Raw genomic sequence first — 23,622 nt, 5'->3', positions numbered from 1 at the left:
TGTTCCTCAATGGTCTGGCCACAGGCATCTGTGTATTTCTCAATACGTTGAGTGCATGATCATTTTTTCACTCTTGATTTCGCCAATTCCAAAATATAAAATAAATTAACATTAAAATACAGATCGATCAAATGGCAGAACAGTAGATTCTGGGAGCACAGAGCAGTAATGAATTTAGTTACAATCAGTACTGCAGTGCAAAATACTGTATGTCAGCTACCATCGCAGGTACAACACCCTGGTCTCTCAGGCACATCTTTGAGGACCACTGTGTTAGCAATACAACATTTGACCATAACATCAAGTTTAGATATAGAATTTTATTGGTACAGCAGAATGATAAAAACTGACTGGGGGAGTAAATAAGCAAATTATTTAAAAGTGCCTTAAATCTAAATGCACGGTCGGTATTGAAATATTAAACCACAAATCTCTTTTTCCCCCCGGTTTCCAAGACCTCTGTTATCAATACTGACGTGTAAAATGTAACTGCAAATACTTTAGAATGGGTTTGTATTTCTTACATCTTCAAATCTGTGTGCATTAACAGCAGCACCTTCACACCCACACATACAAGGGGCCACAAAAAAAGAAATTCTTAACACATTGCCAAACAAAGGAAAATGCTAAAATACTTGTTCATTAGACTCTGATTCACAGTAAAAGAGATTACATATACAAAACAGACACATATTGCTTAAGGTCCATTCTTAATGTTTTTTTTACAGATATAACTGGGTGATGATTTAAAGCTGCAAGATAAAAGCTATACAAACCCCCCTCCCCCCAACAAAAAAAAAGAAGTTTAAAAGACTATTTACAGTTTTTCTTTAGTTCAGATCTCTACATAGCCAGCACACATCACAATGCACAACAAACCACGATTAATGATATTAATGTGTGTGGCTAAAGCCTGTGATATTAGGGACCGCAAAAGAACAGCATCAGCAGATGCAAGGCTCCTCTCCATTCTCCTTCTCCTCTATATCCGTTTCAGGATCTCCTGAAGCCTTCAGCACTGATGGCATCTCATCAAGCTTTCACATCGCTCTCTGACTGCTCATCTTCTGTCCCTTCTTGCGGGCCTACGCCGAACCTGAGAGAAAGTGCATGATTAGTAAAAGGAAAAAGCTGTATGTATCCATCCATCCAAATCAGACACAATTACGATTACAAAAAATAATTTTGAAATGATCTCTAGTTTGTTTTTACAATTACTGTCTGTCCTGTCTATTCGCTGTCAGTCATCTGAGTGAACCCTTATTACTGTAGTTTTACTGTTAGTCATTTCACCCTGGTTCGACAGATCTCATTGTCTGAACCAGCGCTAGAATGATCTCAATCATTTAAAATGACTGCCAATCATCAAGACTTGCACCGACTGTGCACTTTCATTGGCCAGCTACAGAGACTGTCATTCAAAGCTCCTTCTATAAAATTAGCTGGTTAACGTGTAGATAACATGTAATAAAAGCTTTTTGCTTAACGTCTATGGTGCATTTACTTTGATTTAAAAATGGGGTACGAGAGGAAGACACGTAGTCTTTTTTTTTTTTTTTTTGGGGGGGGGGGGGGGGGGGGGGGTCAAGCACCTGGAAATGAAGGGAGTTGAGAAATCCGTAACATTATAGGTTTGGAGAGAAATAGTCCCCTGGGTCGCCATGACAATTTGAGGTTATAAAGAAAGAAATGGCCTGGTCACCACAGTAACAACCGATATGTTTTGGGGGAAGACGGCTCTCCTGAATTCCTAAGCCTTGAACGCCCCTGAATAAATAAGATTTAGGCAAGCCTGGCTGTACATGGTTATCAAGTTTGAATGTTGCAAAAATAATAATTTTAATTATTTAAGGGAGAAGTTCTTTGTTCCAGTGAGTTGTACAGTCATAGAAAAGGGAGCATGCCAATAACTTAAACAATTATGTAACTGTAGTCATCTCTTGCTAGTTTTAAAATATTTATATTTTTTACTTTAAATTTTGGGGCAAGTTTTGCACTTGCTTCGGATCAGGTACATTATTTTATATCTGACAGTGCGCAGAACAACAGTGAGTAATACTGTATATGCAAAACTATTTTAATTACCTTACAATTTCAGGTGCCTTTTAAAGTAAGGTGGCACTAGCTGCAAATAAGGACTGCGTCTATTTTCATAAACAAATAAGCTTACTTGAAAAAGCAAATTTCTACTTGGTTTGATTGAATGAACAGAAAAAGCTTACTATTAAAGCTGAAATGAATTTCAATAAATTCAAGAACAATGACAAGTTTAAAAAAAATAAACCTAAAAAAAAAAAAAAAAAGAACATAGCCTAGCCTACTTCACTAAAGTAAAAACAGGCTTCTGTTTTGAAATACCAGTGCTTCAGATTATTACTAGTGCTTAACATTTTATTTAGTTGTTGAACTTGAACCTATTCATGGCCCCCACAGCCACATGAACCTACTAACATCCTTACTTAAAAATAAAAAATATAAAAACCCACACAACAACAACCACCACCACACTCCTCTGGTTAATACAGAACAAAAACTAAACTAAAAACTAAACTACCAGCACCTTCTGTTACAGACATGCTGCTGCTAACGTAAGCTGTAGTAAACAGTGCAGTTCAGACTATGGGTCAAAATCCTACAAGTTATATTCTACTTTTTTGCGTGTTTTGCGTGACGGGAAGGCGACAATTGGATTTTTAAGAAGGCCAAGTAGATTTGTCTAGCATTTTGTCCCTTGGATGAGGTTTTTATCAAAAATTGCACACCCCTGCTATGTATAACGGTACTTGTACCTGAATTTAGGAGCACTCCAGCTCTAGCTGTCAGACTGTCTTTCACTATAAACATATGCAACACAGACAAGAAAAATAAGATTAATTTGAAGCTACTTTCTCTTTAATCTAAACTATTTATAGCTATGATTACAACTGATCCTCCATGGACATGCTGCAGGTTTTAAGATTTTTCATCTGATCCCCTTTGGGCTCTAGGTACTTGCTTTAAGTGAGTTGGTTTCCTCCTCCTCCTCCTCCTCCTCCTCCTCCTCTGCTGGCTCCTCCTGCTCCTCCTCCAGTCGAGTGTCTTCGATGCTCTCCTGAGACACGTCCATCTCATCGGCTGAAGTGTTCTCCTGGCTGGAAGCTGCTTTTGTCCCGCGTCTAACACAAAAACAGGTTCAGACATCCAGCCCAGGCAGAATAGTTTCACTTTCCCAGTCAACTTTAACACACACAGACTTAGGTCTTCTCCAATACATAAGAGTGCTCTTTTTTAATATGCTTGCAATTATTTAGTGGCTGTGTCCCTTTAGTTAAATACTGAAATCTAAGGATCTTTTGATCAAGGGGTCTCGTTTACGTAGACAAATTTATGCAGGATGCTTGCCTAATACCATTCCCTTTGTTGGGTTCTGGTAAATACCTGCCACTTTACAGTAACAGACATTTGCCAGGGGGGGGGTAATCCCTTCAGCAATGCATGGTTTATTTACCCAGGCCCAGTGAGTCACAGAAGGACCCACTTCAATTTTAACCAATAACTGCAAAAAGTTTAAGCCGCAATTAAAAAACAACCAAAGAAAAACTGAAATTCACAACTTGTAGTTGGCGAAGTATAGGCTCTCATTCACACCAAAGGCAACAATAACAATTATAATATTTAAATTCTATCTCAAAATTAGCTTTAGTTTCTTTTTGGCAACAATTAAAAAAAAAAAAAAAAAACACAACAACGTGATTCTGATTATTAACGTGGTGATTATTAAGGACAGACATCAATACCTTTTCCCTTGGTAACCAATTCATTTGTATATTCAGGTGTAAAGGTCAGGTTTTTGGCCTACTTGGGTGAACATTACCACTGAAAAGTATAGGAATTTACTTACACATTTTTCCTTGGCAGGGACTGTTGCGTTTTTGGTGGTCTTCCGCGTCTCTTCTGTGGCGTGGACTCTACAGACTCATCTGTAGCCTCAGCCGCTTCCACCCTGTGTTGAACACAAAGGAAAGATGAAAGGCATATGGGAAGCACCATGGAAATTACTTTCTCTGCAACAATGACTTAGTGTTGAATAATACAGTATTAGGAAACATCATAAATGCATTTTCGATATTTGCACATGGCATCCCCAGAGTCAAGATACCATACCATACCATACAATGCACTGAGAGTTTGATATAAATTCAGTAACTCTGACTCTGTGGTGCCATCTGGTTAGAAAATGATATATTGGACCAAAAGTTGGAAATAGTCTTTCTTTTGCAGACTAAAAAAGTCAGGTCTCTCTGTACAAACCTCTGTTGTGACCTCCTTGGTGCTCGGGCCTGCTTTCCTCCTTTTTGTTTCTGTTCGACATTTTCACTGTACCCCTCCTCCTCTTCATCCTCCTCCACCTCTTCTGAAACAGGAGGAGCCGCCTTCTTCCTACCTCTCCTCCCCTTGACTGGCGTCTCCTCCTTGGGGGTGGTGCTGCCGGCTGCTTTGGACGGCCGCCCCCTCCTCCCTTTCTTTGGTGGACTGTTCTGCTCGTCCTCCGTTTCCAGTGCATTGTCCTTTATCGTCTTCTCATCGGGCCACTGTTGCTCGTCTGCTTCGGCGGTGCTGGTGTTAGCTGCCCTCTTACGACCTCGCTTGGGTTTCTGCTCCAGACCAGTGTCTTCCATCAATGACCTCTCCTCCTGATCCACAGCTAGTGCCTTTTTCCGACCTCTGGGTTTATCACTTTCCTGTTGCAAGAGGAAAAATAAAAACTCTAATGGAGTGTTTGGTTCATGTTCCCTGTGGTTTAGGGTGGAACAGTAATTTCTAGACTGTTTAAAACAGACTCATGTGTGCAGACTGGTACCAATTACACCGACATAGCATTTACAGTAAATTTGTAAACTTTGTAAATACATCGTTTTTGACTTGCTATAGGATTTGGAAAAACAAAACCCGAAACCCACATGGCAGGATTTTCATACAGATTTTCATACAGCATTTATATATTCCCCCCCCCCCCCCCCCCAACACTGTAAATGTCATTAAGGGCATCGTTAAAGATTCACTGCTGTCAAGAGCAATAAGCTAGATGCACTTGCATGCATTGAGTCATATGGTCTCACAGTTCAACCTTGATAGCCTGCTTTTTTTTTTTTTTTAAATCAGCTTGCAGAGATGAAAGTGAGAAGTAAAAAAAAAAAAGTAAAAAATTGAAGGAAGTTAAGATTCAGATTACACCTGAAATTAGAATGTATACCAAATAAAAAGTGAACTTTAACTGCTGGTTTCACAAACCCAGAGATGACAATACTTGAGAGTGAACAAAACAGCACCTGTCAAGCAAAAATTAAAGGACAAGTCAGGATGGTAAAATAGGTTCTGTGAAACTAGATGCAAGTATTCAGTCAAATAAAGTTGAGGTAAAATATATATTTAGTTTCAAGTGAAATCAATTTTTTCTTAAATGCTGTACAGCATGTCTTTTCTTTTAATGTTTGTTTGGATCTCAAATGCAACTTGTTTACATCAGAAAGTCACTACCTTTTAATTGTTAAAGGGCAAAAAGGAACTATGTACACTTTCAATTGTTCTTGTTAATTTCTATTTTTGTGGCACCTTTCTTTCCCCCCAGTTTGAGCTTTAATAATAACAACAACAAGCCTAAACGTTGAACCTACAAAAGAAGCCACACAAAATACTTCCAGTGCGGCACACAAGGCAAGAGCTCTTGAACCTGAGCTAATCACCCACTCGTTTTGGGCCTCTTTGCAATACTAAGCATTGAATATTGTAAATGTTTACTTTAAGCACAAAGTTGACATTTTCTGCTTCATATCATGGGATAAAAATGATAGTGCTAATAAAACACTAATTGCTTATGTCATGTGAATTTAATTTAAAAAAAAAAAAGTTTAAAAAGAGTCCGTGTACAACTTAAAAAAAAAAAAAAAAAAAATCATAAATCAGGGGTTCACATAACTGGTACGCATGCGGATCAATAAAAAAAAATGCTAACTTATTGTTGTACAAGACGCAAGCGTACTGTCAGTATATTAACAGAAAAGCATTTATAATAAAAGGCAGAGACAGTGTTGATGGTTTGAAGGTGAGCTATATAAGACTAATTTATGGATTATTCCAGGATTGTGGGGGTTTACAGGCCTTGTCAACAATGTCCTTGATCAACTCTGCCCACACCGCTCGCTCCACAAGTGAAACAGAAAAGAAATACATACGTATTGGAATGTGAACTTCTTTGCGGTTCGGGTAATTAATTAATAAATAAATAAATAAATTAAAATGTTCAGGTCTGAATTTGAATAACCAAAAATGTTTTCTGTCCTTTCAGCACATTCGTATGTAACCTTTCCCAAATAACTTATTAGAAGGTAAATGTACTGGTATTTCCTGCACTGTCTAAAGCAGGAGGCGATTAGGGAGGAGTCAGCTGACTAAGCAGTGTTCTCGCTTGTTTGATACGTGGCAAGATCCTTTTTATCACGTCTGCTTGGTGATATTAAAAATATTTGTGAACGAGGTGAAACGAAAGATAGCATCCAAGTTTTAAGAATGAAGCCTACTGTTTGGTTTTCTGTCTCAGCAATTTGTCAGTCCCAGATTGTTGTGTAAAATTTTATATTAAATAGACGAGAGAAAAAAGAAATGTGTTAACCAGATTATTCTGCCTTTTATTGCAACTGTGGTACCAGTCAGTGAGCGAACATTGTAAAGGGTACTTTAGCTGAAACCTCCCGACAGAAGGGGTACAGTTTAAAAAAAAAGGTTGAAAACCCCTGGCCTACTGTAGGTTGCAGATCTTATTAAAAGCAAGTCGGGTCGGGTCGGGTCGCGAATAAGAAGACAGTGCTGCAGCGGGTTGCTGGTCGGGGAAAAAAAAAAAAAAAAAAAAAAAAAACAGAACCGGGGAGGACTCTAGGGTATGTAATGTAAAAACTGCCTTATTTTTTTGGTTTTTTTCTGTTACTTTGCCGAGATCGATTTATATAATAATTTAGCGGTGTTGCGCTGCAAAAACACTTTACACCAACTGTCAAATGTGTTAATAGCTTAAAAAACAAACAAACAAAAAAAAAAAAGCATTAAAAAAAACAAACACAACACACACAACAACCCCACACAGGGAATCCCCCCCCCCCCCCCCCGGCTCTGCACTGATCACATCAGTAGCCACGGGGGACTGAGTAAAAGCGGAAATCCACGAATTAGCAGAGATTTTTCCTCTGAGCTTGTTAAAAGTATTATAAAAAAAATAAAAAATAAGTAAGTGTTAGATTCATAGTCCACCTATAGTTATGCTACTGCATAGTGTTGGTTGCTGTTAGGTTTACCTTGGTTTACAAGACTACATGCCATTTTATCCTAGATGACAGAAATGTAATAAAAACCCATAAAACTAACCATTGAACCCTTTTTTAAATGTGTACCTAACTAATGATGAGAAGAAAAAAAAAATACATACTTTATTACGATTATAAAAATGTATCTTTACCACCTACATTTTGAAACAGCACTATTATAAATGTGTGTTTTTTTTACATTTAAACAAAAAGGAGAACTGGTTCATGCTAGAACACAAGACAAGACATTTGCAAACTCAGATTTTGCAAGAACTTTTTCATCACTAGAGGTCACTGGAGAGTATTACTGGACTTTGATTTGAAGGGATGAAGCATGTCTTGTGGAAAACTGTTTAGCTTCCCAGTTTAAAAAAAAAAAAAAAAAAAAAAAAGAAAGAATAGTGCATCGTGGATTATATATGGAGTGAAATAACTGTCCAAAATACTTGTATCCATTGTTTTCAATTGCCTCTGTACATGCAACACATTTTACTTGAATATGTGTTACGAAGCAAAACAAAACAAATAAAACACCTGCTAAATAAACGTCACTATTGTGAACATTGCATTGGAATTGGTACATTGAGCAGGCTGACATGTTACTGTTCACACACATTTTTCAGTTATTTCACTCCATTATAGAGTTGATTAACCTTACCCCTTGTACTTCATGCCAGGACATTCAGTTAAGAGCAAAATCAAATTGAATTTATAAAAACACACACACACACACACACACACACACACACACAATGCCTATAATAAAGCTGCTCTAAAATAAATAAATAAATAAATAAAATAAATGAATGTCAAATGTGTTCACAGTATATAAAATATTACCCAATAGGTTAGTCCATTGTAGCATAAAAATCATACCCTTAGAACATCAGAGTCGTCCCTCTTGTCATTCTTCTTCCCCGGCAGAGGAGAATTTCTCATTATTGTGATGTCTTCATTTTCAGTGTGATCCATTTCAGTGCTGTCAAGTCTTCAAGCAAGCAAGAAAAACATATCTAGTTACATTGTGTTTAGAGAAGCATGAATACTTAAAAGTAATAAACCAAGTCCAATCAGCAAGTCAAGGTTCAGGAGAAAAGGCCAGATATTAATGTTTTGTACAATATCAATACTAAGTATTCAGCCATCCTAAGCATTCATAAAACCCTCTCAATAGCCCTGTTAGCTCATTACAGCTTGGTGGTTCAGCAGAGAGAGAATATCGCCTATGAAACCAATCATATCAGCCAGATAAAATATTTGTTAATAGTATATAATGATCTTGTAATCTCCTACACATACTAGGAAGCACAATCCTGGATTAAGCACAGATTTTCTGGGTTTTTAATTACTCTATGAAGAACAACCAAGCACAAGTACAAAACAAGACTGCTATCTTCAAACAATATATTGACCGCGGTTCCACTACCTTCCTTTATTTCTTCCAGGAGAGCTGGGATTGGAATTGCTGCTGGCATTGCTGATTGTCTCCATCCGGGAAGACTTGGTCTGCGACTGCTTGCCTGCAGTTAAGAGGGGCTTGTTAACTGCACCAAGAACATTGGCTGCCTTTGGCTAGGATGTGAAGTTAAAGGAGAATCAAATAAAAATGGGTTACCATGAAGGAGAACTAAAGAAAACACATATTTGAATTCTCCCATGCCTATCTCCAGTAGGTATGGATTGGATGCAATTGTTTTTAATAACATGTAAATGGTATTTAATATTGCACTTTGAATTAGTTTATATACAAGAAGAGATTACTTTGTATTGCATATTACATTCTTCATGCATCCGATTTGTAACTGCAATCAACACACATAGGCTATTCAAAATAATTCAGATTCCTAAATTGAAACATTTTCATAATTCCAAAAATACAGCAAGATAAAGCATACAACCACAGAAAGAATGCATTCCCTGATTAAAAAAATATATACTCCTATTTGGTAACTTAGAAAACCTCAGGTTACACACACACCAAATGTAATACTTTGAGATTCATCTTACCTTTCCAGGAGTGAAAAAAGATTTCATTTCTGAAGGCAGATAATTCTTTGTATTGCTGAAATTCTGTAATTAAAATAATTTACAATTTACTAAATACAATTTAAAAAACACACATGGTTTGTGTAACAGCAGCTAAAATATTATATAAGAATTGCATACAACTGGGTTCAGAAATCCAATGTTAAGTGCGAATCCCCTAGTGTTTCTGACACACTTACAGGAGCGGACACCGCAAGCTGTGACGATACAGAAGTTCCTAAAAGACTTTCTGTAAGACACACATTGAATGGAGCTTACTTGAAAGACACACCTTGTCAGACTGAGTGAAGTATCTGGCTGGTAGAACGGGGTCCTTGGGAGATTCCAGACTGTACGTTGTACTCTTGACCATGATGATGTTCATGGCCACATCACACACAGTGTACAGTTTCTAGGTAATTTAATGCAAAATTAGTCAAATTCAATGCAAGGAGTTTTCTTCATTGTCAGTATAAAGCATTGGGTAAATGTTGTATTGCTGCATTATAGGGGAACTAATTGAAAAATCTTTACTTCAAATGGCAAGACATAGCACATACCTCGTTTAATTTTGGATCATCTGGCCCTTGGGCATCTTTTGTCTGTTTAATGTTTTCCACCATTTTTCTAATGAAAGCATGACTGTTGTTTTCGTTTTTTGACATCAATATTTCTAAAACAAACCACAAACACCTGGGGATAAAATAAAAAGATAATGGGATAAAGTTGAATGTTATTTAGTACTACTGTGCATAAATGGCATAATGTTATGAATTACTGATATTCACAGGTTGCGGTTACAATGTGAAGTAAATGCTGCTGAACAAAGATGAACCTCTTTACAAAAGGTATTGGTTCTACTATTGTGATTTGTTACTAGGAATATCAATTTTAAAACTCACTCTTTGACATCTTTAAGTTGCTCAATATCTTGAACCTTTACATAATCTGGATCATGTACAAGCAGGTGGATTGTGTATGGGACCACATATTCTGGCAGGAGTGAAAACAACTTGTCTAGAAGAATGAGGAGGAAAACATTTTTAAACATTTTACGACACTTAATAACAAATGCATAGCCTTTTTTTAGCAAATCCAACTTTTCCAAAAAGTGTGCCTGGTGGTGCGTTTGTAAAGTCTAAATAACTAATACCACAGGCTACAGTTAGGCAAGGAAGGTCACAATGCATACTTTCCCACAGAATCCATCACTGCCAGGCGGACTGTCAGCAATAAATCTACAGACGGCTATTCACGCAGGATTCAGTTTCACTTGTGATCTCTGCCGGATTCAAATCAAGCTTTAAGAGATGAAAAGCCAATGCAAGAACCTCCATTGCCCCCTTCTGTCCAAGTTTTAAGGCCGTCTTATATGAAAACGCCAAATTACTAAATGTTGGCAGCAGATGAAGCCTGATTCACACAGGACTAAAAATCACAACACAAACAAGTAGTTTTCAAAATTTTCACTTTTTATCCCAGATAATTCTCTCAGTTGGTACTCTGATTATTTTACAGGACATCGGGACCGTCTGTAAAATGTAAAAACTCAGGCATCCTGTGTCTTTTTACTCCCGTGCAAATCGACCATGTCAGTGTTGTTAGAATTGATATCGCAATACTAGACATCCTCAGCTTTTGACCGACTCGGAGGACAACAGGCTTTCAGATCCGCATGAATCATGCTTAAGACAAAGTTTATCCACAAGCAAAAACTGGACAGGGAGGGACGGCTGGATAGAGCTGCGGCATATTCAATTCTCCCTCCCAGTCGGGGATTGTCCTATCATAGTTTAGGGCAGGAACAGGAAACTCCGACCCTGGAGGGCCAATTCAACTTGATTAACAGGAACTGTATAGTAATGAACCCCAATTACTGCACCAGGATCTCAATAGAGGTTGAATTGGTTAAACTAAAACTACTAAGAATATGGTTGTAACAAAGACCTGGCATGAAAGGGCCAGAGTTGCTCATTCCTATTGTCCAAAAACTAAAGAATGATTTGTACTTAAATGATTTTTGTCCTTACCACTGATTGCTGCATGTTGCTTCAGGTACTCCCTTCGGACATTTATGTTTTTCACTAGGCACTGCCTGGCATGTGCCCTTCTCTCCTTCACTGGATCTTTTGCACAAAGAGCGAAGATGGCCAAGTATTCCAGTGGTAGCCGTAACCTACAAAGGCCTTTGTGAAGCTTCTGTGCAAACGCTTGTCTCACTTGGTAACATTCATCCTACAATATAGACAAAAGTTACTCAACTAAAATTAAATATAAAATGCTCACTGGATATCTTAGTCCTATGGTTTATCCAGACCAAGAACTCTTAACCCCATGTAATTTACACAAACATCAAATACACACATATATATATATATATATATATAATGCTAAATTGTATTTGTATTTTAACCCAAAACTAATGAAGGTAAAGTTTAATCCTGACAAAAACTGATTCCCCAAAGTGATCATGCACATTGCAAAGTGCTACATTATTAATACTGTATTAAACTGTGAGGGTATATCACAGAAATGTGTTTAATATAGCCTGATTATTACCTATGAAGTATGATAAATTAAACATACACAGAATCAAAGGATGAACAATTGGAAATGCATATAGTGCCTATAAATGTTACAAAGGCGTGACATTATACTGTAATTACCTGGCCTGAACCACAATTACTAGTAGTGCTCCAGATAAGGTTGAGAGTTATTGGGTAATCTACTCTCCAGTTTAGACAATGTGAGTAAAATGCAACATTACCTTGAAGTCATGAGTGCTTTCAATAAATACTGTACTTGCTCTATGGCGTATGCCTTACATTTTAACTGTAATGTTACTTTGAACTACTGTACTTTCCGATACTGCACTAATGCAAACAAAGAAACGCATTGCAAGCGAGTGGATTCAACTGTATGTTTTTAAATGAAAACCCAAACCTATTGGTCACATGATTCTGGCAATTCCCAGACAGGCTATATGTAAAACACCCAGCACGCAGCTTATCTGGAGCGCTAATTACTAGCATATAAACTCATTATTAAGTATACAGTCCTCCCTCGCTCTTGGTTATAACGTGCCTCGGATATAACGCTCCTACAGCATGTCCCCCAATTCCCTATACTAGGGATTCATGCAATATTTCACTTTATAACACAGACATCTTATTCAGCATTTGTTTTATAACTAAATTAGGCCTATTATGTGGCTATCTTTCCTAATTAATTTACTTTTTTGCAGCTTTCTCTGGGAGACGAGACGCTTCAGCCCCGCTCCGGCAGCCGAACCTGGGGCAAGCTCGTTCCCTCTTCCCCTCTCCAGACCCGCTTGTCTATCGCTTGGAACTGAATTCCCGACCGCCGTTTAGCCTGGCTACTTATAGTTTGAAAACTGCCAATTAAGATGATCCACAAGTGGGAATGTTCCCTTTTTTTTCTTGTAAAAAATATAGCGTTGATTACATGGTGCATTACGCATGGTTAATTCACAGAAAGTTACATTTTTGCTTCACTATATGTGCATTATAGAAAGGGAGTTATTTTATTTTGTATTTTAGTCAGATGTGTGTTATGTGTCCCGCGGCTCCCCCCGCCCCCTCCCCCATTTATAACAGTCTCTGGTTACAACGCTCATATTGTGTGTTGTCGTACCCCCCCCCCCCCCCTTATAAAAGGGAAAAAGCAAATCAGTTGCTCCCTTACATTAATGACTAAAGCACACAACTGGTACTGCTCCAGGGTAACAATTTCATGATAACAGGGTTCTTGTGCTAACTTCAGGACAGCACATCCAGCCGCCAGCCTCAGACGTGACATATCGGGTTTGCTGTAAGACAGGGTGCAAAGAGACAGATGGTTAAATTTAAAGGAAATAGCTGCACCATTGTGCTGCACTGCTTTATGTTTTAACAGGCGCTTGTGTGCGTCAGGAGAGTGCAGCGAGCAATCTGATTGGAACAGTGGGTAATCTGATCAAATCCAATTCAAGCTTAATACGATTTCGACATTAAACTGGATGTTCACTTTATCACCACCAGTGGGTTTAAATTATCATTCCTGGAGGGGGAGATAATGTTTTGCAGTCATACCATCTTGGAGTTTTGTTAACTATTCTTATGGATAAAAGGTTTGGTATCATTTCACCCCAGTAGGTTATTATAAAGCCTAGCAGTAGTACATCGCTTCATCATTATTCTTCCACATCCACTTACTACACGTACCTCATTTTCCCCTGCTCGGTCAAGTCGCCATCACTGTTTAATATTGCAGTTAGCATCCTCAGTGTGGAGTTTCCAGACTTGCTCAGGTTGTTTTTCATTCCCAACAGCCATCGGACCATCAGCTTAATACCTTGGATCTAGTCGGTTTAAAACAGATTTTTTAAAATTTGAAAATAGTTAAGATTACAATTATATTAAATTCATAGACATTATGTAATATAATACATGTTGAAAACAGACATATTTCAATGCTAAATAGTTTATTATGCTTCAGCTTGGTTGCTACTCCAATGGCCAGGCTGGAATTCTGGCCAAATTGTCATTGAGACGGAGTAAGGGAGGTGTGCTTTGGGAGGTTAGCTTTTTGCAAGAGACGGTAAATAAATTAAAGAATAAAAATCCCAAACCTGCTTGTATCTACCACCTCCTTTGTGCAGTGAGCCAAACATCTTATTACTTTAACAAACTCACTGTTACAGGAGGAAATACATTTCCACCTTGGTCATTCAGGCTTGCCCAGAGATTGGCAAAAAAGCAAAACATGCTGCCGAATTCACTAAAAATGGCAAATACAGTATTCACGAACACAGAAATAAATGCTGTATTGAGTCATTACAAAACTAAAACTAAAATAAAAAAATAAAAAAAGACAAAATTCAGGAGGGTAAAATAAAGTGGAACCTGAATTAATCAGCCACCAAAAGAACCAGACATCTACAACCACTTAAAGACTTTTAAAGAGTTGAGTTTGGATGGCTGAAATATATCTATTTTCTGTATTTAACAATGACCAAATCACTGCAATTTCTAATTATGCAGTATTTAGTGATTACTGTATTGTATGGGATTATTTTTTTTTTTTTTTTTTAAATCACTGATTCATCAAAACTCACAATGCTAAATGAAAATACTTACTTTTACTAGCGTTTCTGAGGAGACCTCATCATCAGGAACCCAAAGCTTAGTTGTCTTTTTGCAAGGAAGCTATTAAACATACATTTAAAAAATAAATAAATAAAATATAAATAAAACAAATACAGTATGACACACAGTTACCTCAAATCATAACTTTTCTGAACACAGTCACTGTTAACTAGGATCTCTTTTTAACACATTAAAAGCTTATTACCACAAATACAGTATAACAAACAGAAAACACTTAAGTAAGCTTTAGGTGTTAGGTTGCCATATACCTCTTAGGCTGGAATATTCTTGGTTTCTGCTTTCAATATGAAACACATCGGTTCAGGGTTAAGGCAGACCTGTTCAGCAGCTAGTCTGGTTACTTACCCTGTCATTCATTAACAAATCCTTTACTATGAAATTTGCTACCAAGGACTTCAGGGGACCTGAAAACTGTTCTGGTGCCAGCATAGCTAAGTGACCTATAGTTGTTAAAGGTGTAATGAGCTGATCAAGATTTGCAGGATCCAGGCTTTTATGCAGTGGCTAAAAAAGATAGCACAAAAAAGAACAATGAAATACGTGCACTTAAACTGGTAACATCTACAGTGCTGAAGTTGAACAAAGACATTTGCAGTCAAATAAAATGATGTACACTGATTTACATTTGTCAGAATGAAATGTATTTACACAATATTTAAACAAGCAGATACTACTACTACTACTACTACTACTATAATAACCAAGTTAAATTTCAATAAGGCTTACCTCAAATATCTGTGCAAACTGTGTGTCTCTTGAGGAGAATATTGCATGTATACAGTAAATAGCATATTTAGCCTGACGAGGTGGGCCCTTTTTAGCCTTCTGTTGTAAAACTGGAAGCAAAACCCTGGGAACAAAAGGCAAAACAAACAAAAACAGTTAGATTTCTCTATTGACTGGTAAACTTATTAACCCTTTGCGGTCCATTTATTCAGTGCCGGTCAGGTTTGTCAGGTCCAATTTATTTTCACACGCAGTTAATTTTAGGTGCGCGGTTTAAAAGTAATTTTATTCATAGCAAAACAGGTTTAAAAAGGCGCTGCATATCAACAGGACACTCAGTACTGCATCTCCAGCCCTGCCCCACCCCTTGTTTGCTGTATTTATCACATCTATCTTCATAGTAGTGCATACTGATAAATCATCTCCTGATCACTTGTTTTATCACCAAACCCCTCAATAATGCAATCCAAGTCATTATTTTATTACTATAACATCTCAAAAAGCATGGCAAATGTCTGTGATATTCTTTGAGCGCTGGATGCAGAAGCAGCTATCTTTTTGTTAGTGTCCGTGTCCATGGTGCAGGAACTATGTATGCATATTGCTCAGATCCGCCTCCTCTTCTTTTTTTTCAGCTTCCCTCAGCTTCTATCAATCTCACTCGGCCACTGAAAGCTATTCTCTGCTTTTTCCGAAGAAAAAACGACTAGAGACCTGTGCTTGACCTGGTCCGACATAGGAACGCATAGGGTTAAGAATTCTAAACAGATCACTTCATGCAAAACCCTCATCTCAAAATAACTTTTGCTCTTCCTCTTTTTAATATCAGCAATTATTCTCTGACAGTATATTTACATTATTTCTAGTCATCAGAGCATTATTTCTATAGCAACTGCTAGCAGTGCTTCCTTGTGAAAAGCTTTTTTTTTTTTTTTTAATTAGAGGCTAGGGCTTTTCACTCTTACACAATAATTACATTTTAATTATGGCACTGTACTTGTAGCAATTTAGAAAAATGTACATAAAAACTATAATACGGTTATTAAAATATATAAATAGCAGCATGTTGCTTATAGCCAATATTGGGGACACGTATTAGTCATGCATGAATGGTTTGGAGCTATCCTTGATAAAAAGTCTCATCTTTTAAAATACTCACGATTTTATGTGAGGAAAGCTCTCTTCCATTTTGCCACCCGTGTTCTTAAAAATCTGCAGTGCAGCTTCTGCCACCTTTTCATCGTCCATTTTCAGGCAACCAAGTAGGGACTCAAAAGTTTCCGCAGAATGGAAAGAGACAGGGTGAGTAAATGAGAGCACCTGTAATGAAAGAATGTGCACCAACTGAGTTCTCATGACAAACACCCATGTTCTATTTTTTTTTTGTATTCAAAATAGCTTAAAATAAGGTGGTCAGAAGATTGAGCTAAATATCAGCAGAATCACCCAAGGAATTGCACCCCTAAAAGTTTACCTTCAACAATTCAAGGCCTGCCCTGATTGCCTGCTCTGTCGGTACTCCCTCATCCTCATCATCAGCTGTGCCATCTATTGATTTGTTGACTTGCTTGACAAGGGCACTGAGCGGAACACAGAAACATGGCATTAGCAGTCTATGTACTGCGATAAGTGAACATGAAGGAAAGGTATAAACACAGTAAAACGTACCTAATGGATCCAGTGTCTATGTGCACCGGAGCAATCCTCTCTAGGAGGAATTTCACCATTTCTAGAAACGGGTTGCTTGGCTGTTTGGGACTTCCAAGTTTTTTTGTGATTTCACGCTGCAGAAGGAAAAAAAAAAAAAACACAGGATGCAACTCAAACATGTATACCTGCTCAAAGTATTGAACATATTGACCACAGATCCATATACGTTTTGAAAAAAGCACCTTTCCAGACCTACAGATTGACCCACTGTAAAGCAAACCTCATTATTACTCTAAATGGTTTACTGGGTGCCGACATGCTGTTGTTGCAAAAGGTGGTACTATAAATACATATAGTAAATACAAGTTATTCCAATATAGCAGTACATGTGTTAGAAATGTGTGCCTCGTGAAGCTTTAGAAACAAAACAAACATCAGTGCATACCAATAGTATTGCAACCAATACAGTATTTAAGGGTTTACAACATGCCTAAAGCTACTTCAAACTTACAACACAGCCCTCAGCTTGCTTGCACGAACATTCAGGGCTGACAAGTGTCTCCAGGTGGTTCTGAATTCTTTCGTCCTCTTCTAAAACCTGGGCAAATTTCTTCATGAAGTCTTGGGCCTTCCCTGGGTCTGGCAGATTTCCTATTAAATAAGCGTATACACTTTCAATTTTACTTTCTCCAGCACTTACTTTATTTAAATAGATTGATGCGGTCCACAGCAAAAGGTGAAGCTTATGCAAAAAACTTACTTGTAATGACCATCACTTTGGAAAACACTGCTTTGCTAGAGGCATCAGACTGAAATGTATAAAACAAAAATTAGACAATAAATCTCAAAACCAAACATTTCAGAAGGGTTGTACTGCTGTCTGCAGAAGGATTATATAAAAATTACACAGACACCAACTGCTTTTGTCTAACCAGCTAGACCGCATCAGGCCACAGTGGAATTCCAAGGTTGTTATGCAGCGCGTTGTCAAGGAAAAAAATTAACAATAATCTGCAAAACGCAAATTTGGGGTTCACAGGTTCCCATATATTCATGGACAGATCTGAACTTCCAATGCACACTCCAGATGTTGACTATTTAAGTCCTTTCAAAGTTAATGAAATTTTACATCAGTAACATTTACATACCCCCAAAAAACGAAGAAAAAAAATTGGAGTAAAAACTTTATACACAGGCCCTTCTTCCTACAATGAACTGCACATGTAGCCACAGATCTGCACTAAATAAGACACCCAACTTACTTTTGGTTGTTTGATTAAGTCAAGCAAATCCTTAACTTGATTCCTCAACATGTTTTGGCATTTCCACATTTCATTTAGAGCTCTGAGAGAAAGAGAGATGGGATTACATTTACTTGTGTGAAACAGAACACAATAAAAGCACTACTTTTGGAGGATTGCTTGGTTTCAAAATATAAACCCCATCATGCTTTTCTCTTATAAAATTCCCTGCAAGTCATTTAAGAGCAACTCTGGATGATGGTTCCCTTTTTCTGAATTCATGAGTGGAATTTCCCTTATAGCAGACAGATATGCAATGCCATTACATATTCTGCAACAGCAACAAGAAAACACTACTCTTCAAAATGGAACTTCAAAATGAGACACCTTAGCTAAATGACTACCCCACCGCCCAGAGATCATTGATACATTTTAATGAATACTGTGCAACAAATAATTAAAATACACACACACACACAAAACAGCCTATTTAAATGCACATGCACATGCACTTAGAAGAAACATACTTCACGGCATTGAAGTCCAGTGTTGCATAAAGATAATACAAACACTTCATCCTCTCTGTTGTCTCCAGATTATGGGGAACCATGTACTGGGCAAAGATACGTTCCACAAGCAACCTGGAGGAAAACACGTGAGGCTCAGTTGAAACAGACTATAACCACCACAGTTACCTACCACAATGACATTTGTTCAAATTAGAATTTCCATAGAAAAAATGTCCTTCATTGCTGTGGAAATACTGTAGGTGTGACATTCTTTAGACGCCACTTGGCAGAATTTCTTTTAATGAGCTACATTTTCCAACAAGTCTATTCCATGGAGAACCACAATAATGTAGAAACTGCTGTTCTTGTATTATTTTATACAATGTAGCCTCCCTCAATGAAACATATGCTGCCTTAATTAATTCCCCTTAGCTTCAGTGGAGCAATAATAATTCCAAACAATTAAAAAAAAAAATCATCATCATGTTTTGCTGCTGTAAGACTTTCCAATAAATAAGTCTATTCCCAAGTTCAGAAATCTGTTAAACATTTTCTCATAAAGATCTTCTGCAGTTGATGTATGTAAACTCCCGTTCAATTGATTATTCTTCTAATCTGCCAGATGCAAGGATTTAAATGAGTTGGCAGTCTACTGGTCCCTGAGCCCAGTAATCTTAAACTGACAATTCATTGTTGTTTGTTAAGTTGTCTTTTGATCTGCAAACAAATGTTTACATGTGGAACACTATCAAAACACCAATAACACAGGTGCTTGTTCTTCATGTCCCACACACTGGCAGCTACTCCCACCTGTCATCGATACTGTTCTGATAGTATATATGCAGGAGCTTGTCTTTTATCCAGGAAATCTGTTTTGTAGCTTCTTTTCCTGCTTCTCCTTGCAAAGAGTACTTTTTGTAGATCTGGGCCAGTCCCATCATTGCCTCTTTTCGAACCCTCCACTAGTAAAATAAATAAATACATTTATAAAAATAATAATAATAACAATAATAATACAAAATCATACATAAAACTAACAAAAAACAGCTAAAGTAGACAAAATAGGGTCTACAAAAAGCAATTTCATAAAACTGGAAACAATTGAAAAACACAACAGGAAAACACTTGTAAAAAACATATTGTTTAAAATGTAGTGTTGTGTATGTATTACAAGATCTTTAAAACAAATCTTACCCTCTTGTCTAATGTTCTCTCTCTTACAAAATTAAGCAACTGATCATTGACAAGCGAGAGATCCTTTTTAGCAGCAGTAACAATAGACACAATGACATCGTGTCTAATGGCTTCCTCAGGATCATGGGACCTCACTTTTAAGAACTCTGTAAGACAGTATCATATTTGTATTAAAACACACACAGGTAATGTATCTGTTCAGTGAAAGGGTATACATTTAAAATCAGCTGGTTCAATAAATAAAAGTACTCTGTGTTGCACATTACAAACTTGAGGTGGACTATATTAAGCATTTTACAATCCTTCAGGTCCAGGAGGGTACGTAGACACCCCCTTCTCAAAGATATTGGATAAACTGTAAAATTATAATACATATTTAGGAAGGAATATTCATTGATATGGATGAAGTAAAACAGTGTTGTTTTTAAGCATACAACTAGTAAGATATATACAATTAGTACAGTTGGGGCACCACCTGAACGGCAACCCATATGCATTCAAGTTAACACTTACCTGAAGCCAATTCATGCTGGTTTTTAATTAAATAAAAAAAAAAAATTAAAAAAAAAAAAGTTTATCTACATACCTGTTAGATCTTTGGCTAAATCCGGGTGATTCATAAGGCAGTGACTTGCAAACTTCACACATTCAAGACGGATCGGGACGTGTATATCATTGAACCTGTAGAAAGGGAGTGCAAGTGACACACAAAGATTACAGAGCAGATCGAACATTCAAATACAAGTTTAAAAATGCTGTTCAAAAGTAAATGGTACTGTTAAGAGATTTTCTTGAGAAACTGAGAACTGAAAAGATGAAGTTGGCATCTAAAAAAATATTAGCAGTTGCGGTGGGTTGGTTTAAAAAACCTCACACCTCTTCTCGCATGGATGCTTAAAAACAATTCCTACCTTCCCAGGTAACACTGCCAGAGGGGCTTGTTTTGAGCTGCCAATTCAGAATCCTTTGCTCCAAACATTTTAGCCAGCAGCTTAACAACTTGCAAACGTTCATCATTATCGTTGCTCTGTAAATAAAATATATATTATATAACTGAATGAAGATTATCAGGACAAATGTGGTGAAACTGTTAAAACCAATACAAAATTAGCAAGGTAGGGTAGTGAAAACACAAATAAAATACCTTTAGTTTAAATTCTAGCTGCGGTAACACAGAAAGCAGCAGGTGGCAATCAATATTGTACAGCTCTAGAATCAAGTCAAAGACGTGCTCTGATAGATCACTGACAGAGGTCTTTCCAAGCATCAGCACCAGGTTAAAGAACTGTAAGACAGAAGAACAAGAACCACTTGGAGGACAATGCAGTTAGAAAGTCCATCTTGCAAAAACATTGTACAAAATCTATAGTTTGAGGACTTCAAGTTTTAATATCAAAACAAATCAGCTGATTGGATGAATTTTTTAGTTATGATGATGTTCTTGCACTCAACCTGCAGTTTATGGTTGGTACTGTGTCCTTTAGATCTCCTCTGTTGCTCTCGTATAATACAGAAGCACCCTATTCTATGTAGTCCAAGTATTGAACCTTGAATAACAAATATGCATTCATGTGATCCTTGTAATTATCAAACTACAGCCATTCAGTATGTAACACAAACACCTGAAGACAGAAACAGATTTGGATTATTGTCCTGAAACTACACAGAACCAGCAAAATAATTCTAATAAATTTCTATTTCCATCACTTCACAGATCTCTAATCTTCCTTGATGTTAAATGCAAACTGTATTAGATTTTTTGGGGCATTTTTTGGCTATTACATTAACAGAAAAGTTATTATACAAATCTAAAGATATCTGCATTTCTGCACTTCTGTAGTGCCCCTGCATTGCACTTGAAGATGTAATAACGATTACATGGTCATTGAAAACATGGGAGTTACTGGAAAAGCAGTGTCATGTTCTGGCTCTCCACTAGCCAAACACAGCTTTTTCTACGGCTCGTGTGTTTTCAACATCTCTGCGTTTCTTTATACAGCCTACTGAAGTGGAATGCAAGTGTAACAATGAAATATCTTCAAGGAGCAATCAGTACATTTTGTTTGTTAATAGCTTTGAAAAAAATAAAATGGTTTACACAAAAGATATGTATCTTTTCTACAGGAAAATGTGATAACTATAAAATCACAGCAATTAACATTACGTAATTTTTTCTGGATTCATTCCAACAGCTCTATGTACATTTTTTTTTTTTTTTTTTAATTAACATGATATGCAATTATGACACAAGCTGGGAAATATTTGCAAAATAAAGAATCTTCCAAAATGGACATTTAAATTAGAACCATGTGGAATTTCAGTCAAAACACAATGTCTAGGAGGTTTAACAAGGCTATAGGTCGATATTAAAGTCTCCTTAAAGTACTGATGCATCAATTCCTAGCAGAGAACAGGTCATCAGATGCAATATAATGGATTTTAAAATGTATAAAGAATAAGCAGGGGTGCCTTGTCATTTCTGGTCTGTTTAATTCTAATATTTAGTTAATTAATACTTATTTAATTTAAATACAACTTTAAAAAAAAAAGTCTTGGGGAAACAATCTATTAAATTGTATTTAACTTGTTCTTAATTATTTCTACAGCTCAATACTAATATCTAGCATAACTTAATCAGTGGTACACAACTTCAAGAACATTACAATGGCAAGTCCCAGATTTTTCCTCAAACGTTAATTTCAGCCCCTTAACTTCTAAAACAATTCAGGGTACCTCCAAGTGCAATCTTTGTGCCACTAGGGGGCAATCCACATTATCACCATGAAAGACTACTTCCAACCTAACCTGGTTTAGATGCTGAAAATCACTATTATTTTAACAGGCTTAAAAAAAATTATATATATTATATATATATTATATATATATATATATATATATATATATATATATATATATATATATATATATATATATATATATATATAAATAAAATAAATAAATAAATAAAATCGCACAAGGCAGACAAAGCACAGATCAGTTACCAAACCGTACCTCCACCATTATTATAAGTGATGTGTTGGCAAGGCAGTTTCTACAGCACATTAAGAAAAAAATAAATAAATAAATGTATATATTATATATATATATTAAATAAACAAAGCATGATATGCTCCACTTGCAAGCAGTTATTTTGGTAATTTTGAAACATTTCAGGTCAAAATAACTGAACAGCAATAAAAGGAATTCATCCATTAATTTCCACAAAGAGCTTAAACACAATGAAAATGGTTTGCCAAGTTGTTTAGAATTGTGTGCAATACTAACATATTATAACTTGAACATACCACTTTTATTGGAGTAAATAAAACCATATATCCAAAGAATGCTTCAGATTACTGTACTGTGACTGATGCTTTTGAGCCGATTGTCACTGGCTGTATTATGTGCAGAGAAGCTTATAGAGTTGTTTACCCATCCCATCTTAGAGTATAATAAGCCCATAAGAATTAAAAGTTGGTCATAGCTAGGATTACTTACATTAGTAATGTATGGTTCAATAGCCTGGGCTGTCCTCTTCAGCAGAGCTTTTGCCAAGTCATAAGCCTGTTTGTTTAAATTCTGAAAATAAAATATATATATACTGTACATTAAAATCTATTTGTGTGTGTGTGTATTAATATCGCACTCGCAGGTTTAACCAGATTTTGTGCATTTGTATATTAAAAAATAGAGGCTTTGGGTTTTGTGACATGGTCTAGGTTGAGATCATCAAACTCATTTCATTTTTGACCCGAGCCAGGTTCAAACTCAGGTC

The 23,622-nt window shown here is 36.7% G+C and overlaps 1 protein-coding gene across 1 annotated transcript in view; it reads right to left on the bottom strand.

The window, feature by feature from the left end:
• Nucleotides 1-305: 305 nt before the first annotated feature.
• LOC117407208 (sister chromatid cohesion protein PDS5 homolog B-like) overlaps nt 306-23,622 on the bottom strand; it is a 47,369-nt gene continuing 24,052 nt past the window's right edge. Inside the window, exons 7-35 of the mRNA XM_034011921.3 lie at nt 23,346-23,426; nt 20,992-21,132; nt 20,759-20,874; nt 20,434-20,528; nt 19,848-19,993; nt 19,464-19,615; nt 18,672-18,785; nt 18,166-18,247; nt 17,664-17,712; nt 17,415-17,554; nt 16,922-17,037; nt 16,728-16,833; nt 16,413-16,573; nt 15,254-15,377; nt 14,873-15,031; nt 14,498-14,566; nt 13,583-13,719; nt 13,065-13,188; nt 11,390-11,594; nt 10,262-10,376; nt 9,920-10,052; nt 9,652-9,771; nt 9,342-9,404; nt 8,761-8,906; nt 8,211-8,322; nt 4,291-4,721; nt 3,881-3,982; nt 2,996-3,155; nt 306-1,096 (exon numbers count right to left, since the gene is read on the bottom strand). Coding sequence (XP_033867812.1) covers nt 1,061-1,096; nt 2,996-3,155; nt 3,881-3,982; nt 4,291-4,721; nt 8,211-8,322; nt 8,761-8,906; nt 9,342-9,404; nt 9,652-9,771; nt 9,920-10,052; nt 10,262-10,376; nt 11,390-11,594; nt 13,065-13,188; nt 13,583-13,719; nt 14,498-14,566; nt 14,873-15,031; nt 15,254-15,377; nt 16,413-16,573; nt 16,728-16,833; nt 16,922-17,037; nt 17,415-17,554; nt 17,664-17,712; nt 18,166-18,247; nt 18,672-18,785; nt 19,464-19,615; nt 19,848-19,993; nt 20,434-20,528; nt 20,759-20,874; nt 20,992-21,132; nt 23,346-23,426 — 3,735 coding nt within the window. The 3' untranslated portion in view covers nt 306-1,060. The remainder of the gene's footprint in view (nt 1,097-2,995; nt 3,156-3,880; nt 3,983-4,290; nt 4,722-8,210; nt 8,323-8,760; nt 8,907-9,341; nt 9,405-9,651; nt 9,772-9,919; nt 10,053-10,261; nt 10,377-11,389; nt 11,595-13,064; nt 13,189-13,582; nt 13,720-14,497; nt 14,567-14,872; nt 15,032-15,253; nt 15,378-16,412; nt 16,574-16,727; nt 16,834-16,921; nt 17,038-17,414; nt 17,555-17,663; nt 17,713-18,165; nt 18,248-18,671; nt 18,786-19,463; nt 19,616-19,847; nt 19,994-20,433; nt 20,529-20,758; nt 20,875-20,991; nt 21,133-23,345; nt 23,427-23,622) is intronic.

This window comes from Acipenser ruthenus, chromosome 8 (genome assembly GCF_902713425.1).
Source record: "Acipenser ruthenus chromosome 8, fAciRut3.2 maternal haplotype, whole genome shotgun sequence".
NCBI classification, from domain to species: Eukaryota; Metazoa; Chordata; class Actinopteri; order Acipenseriformes; family Acipenseridae; genus Acipenser; species Acipenser ruthenus.
This window is presented reverse-complemented; position numbering and strand designations above follow the sequence as displayed.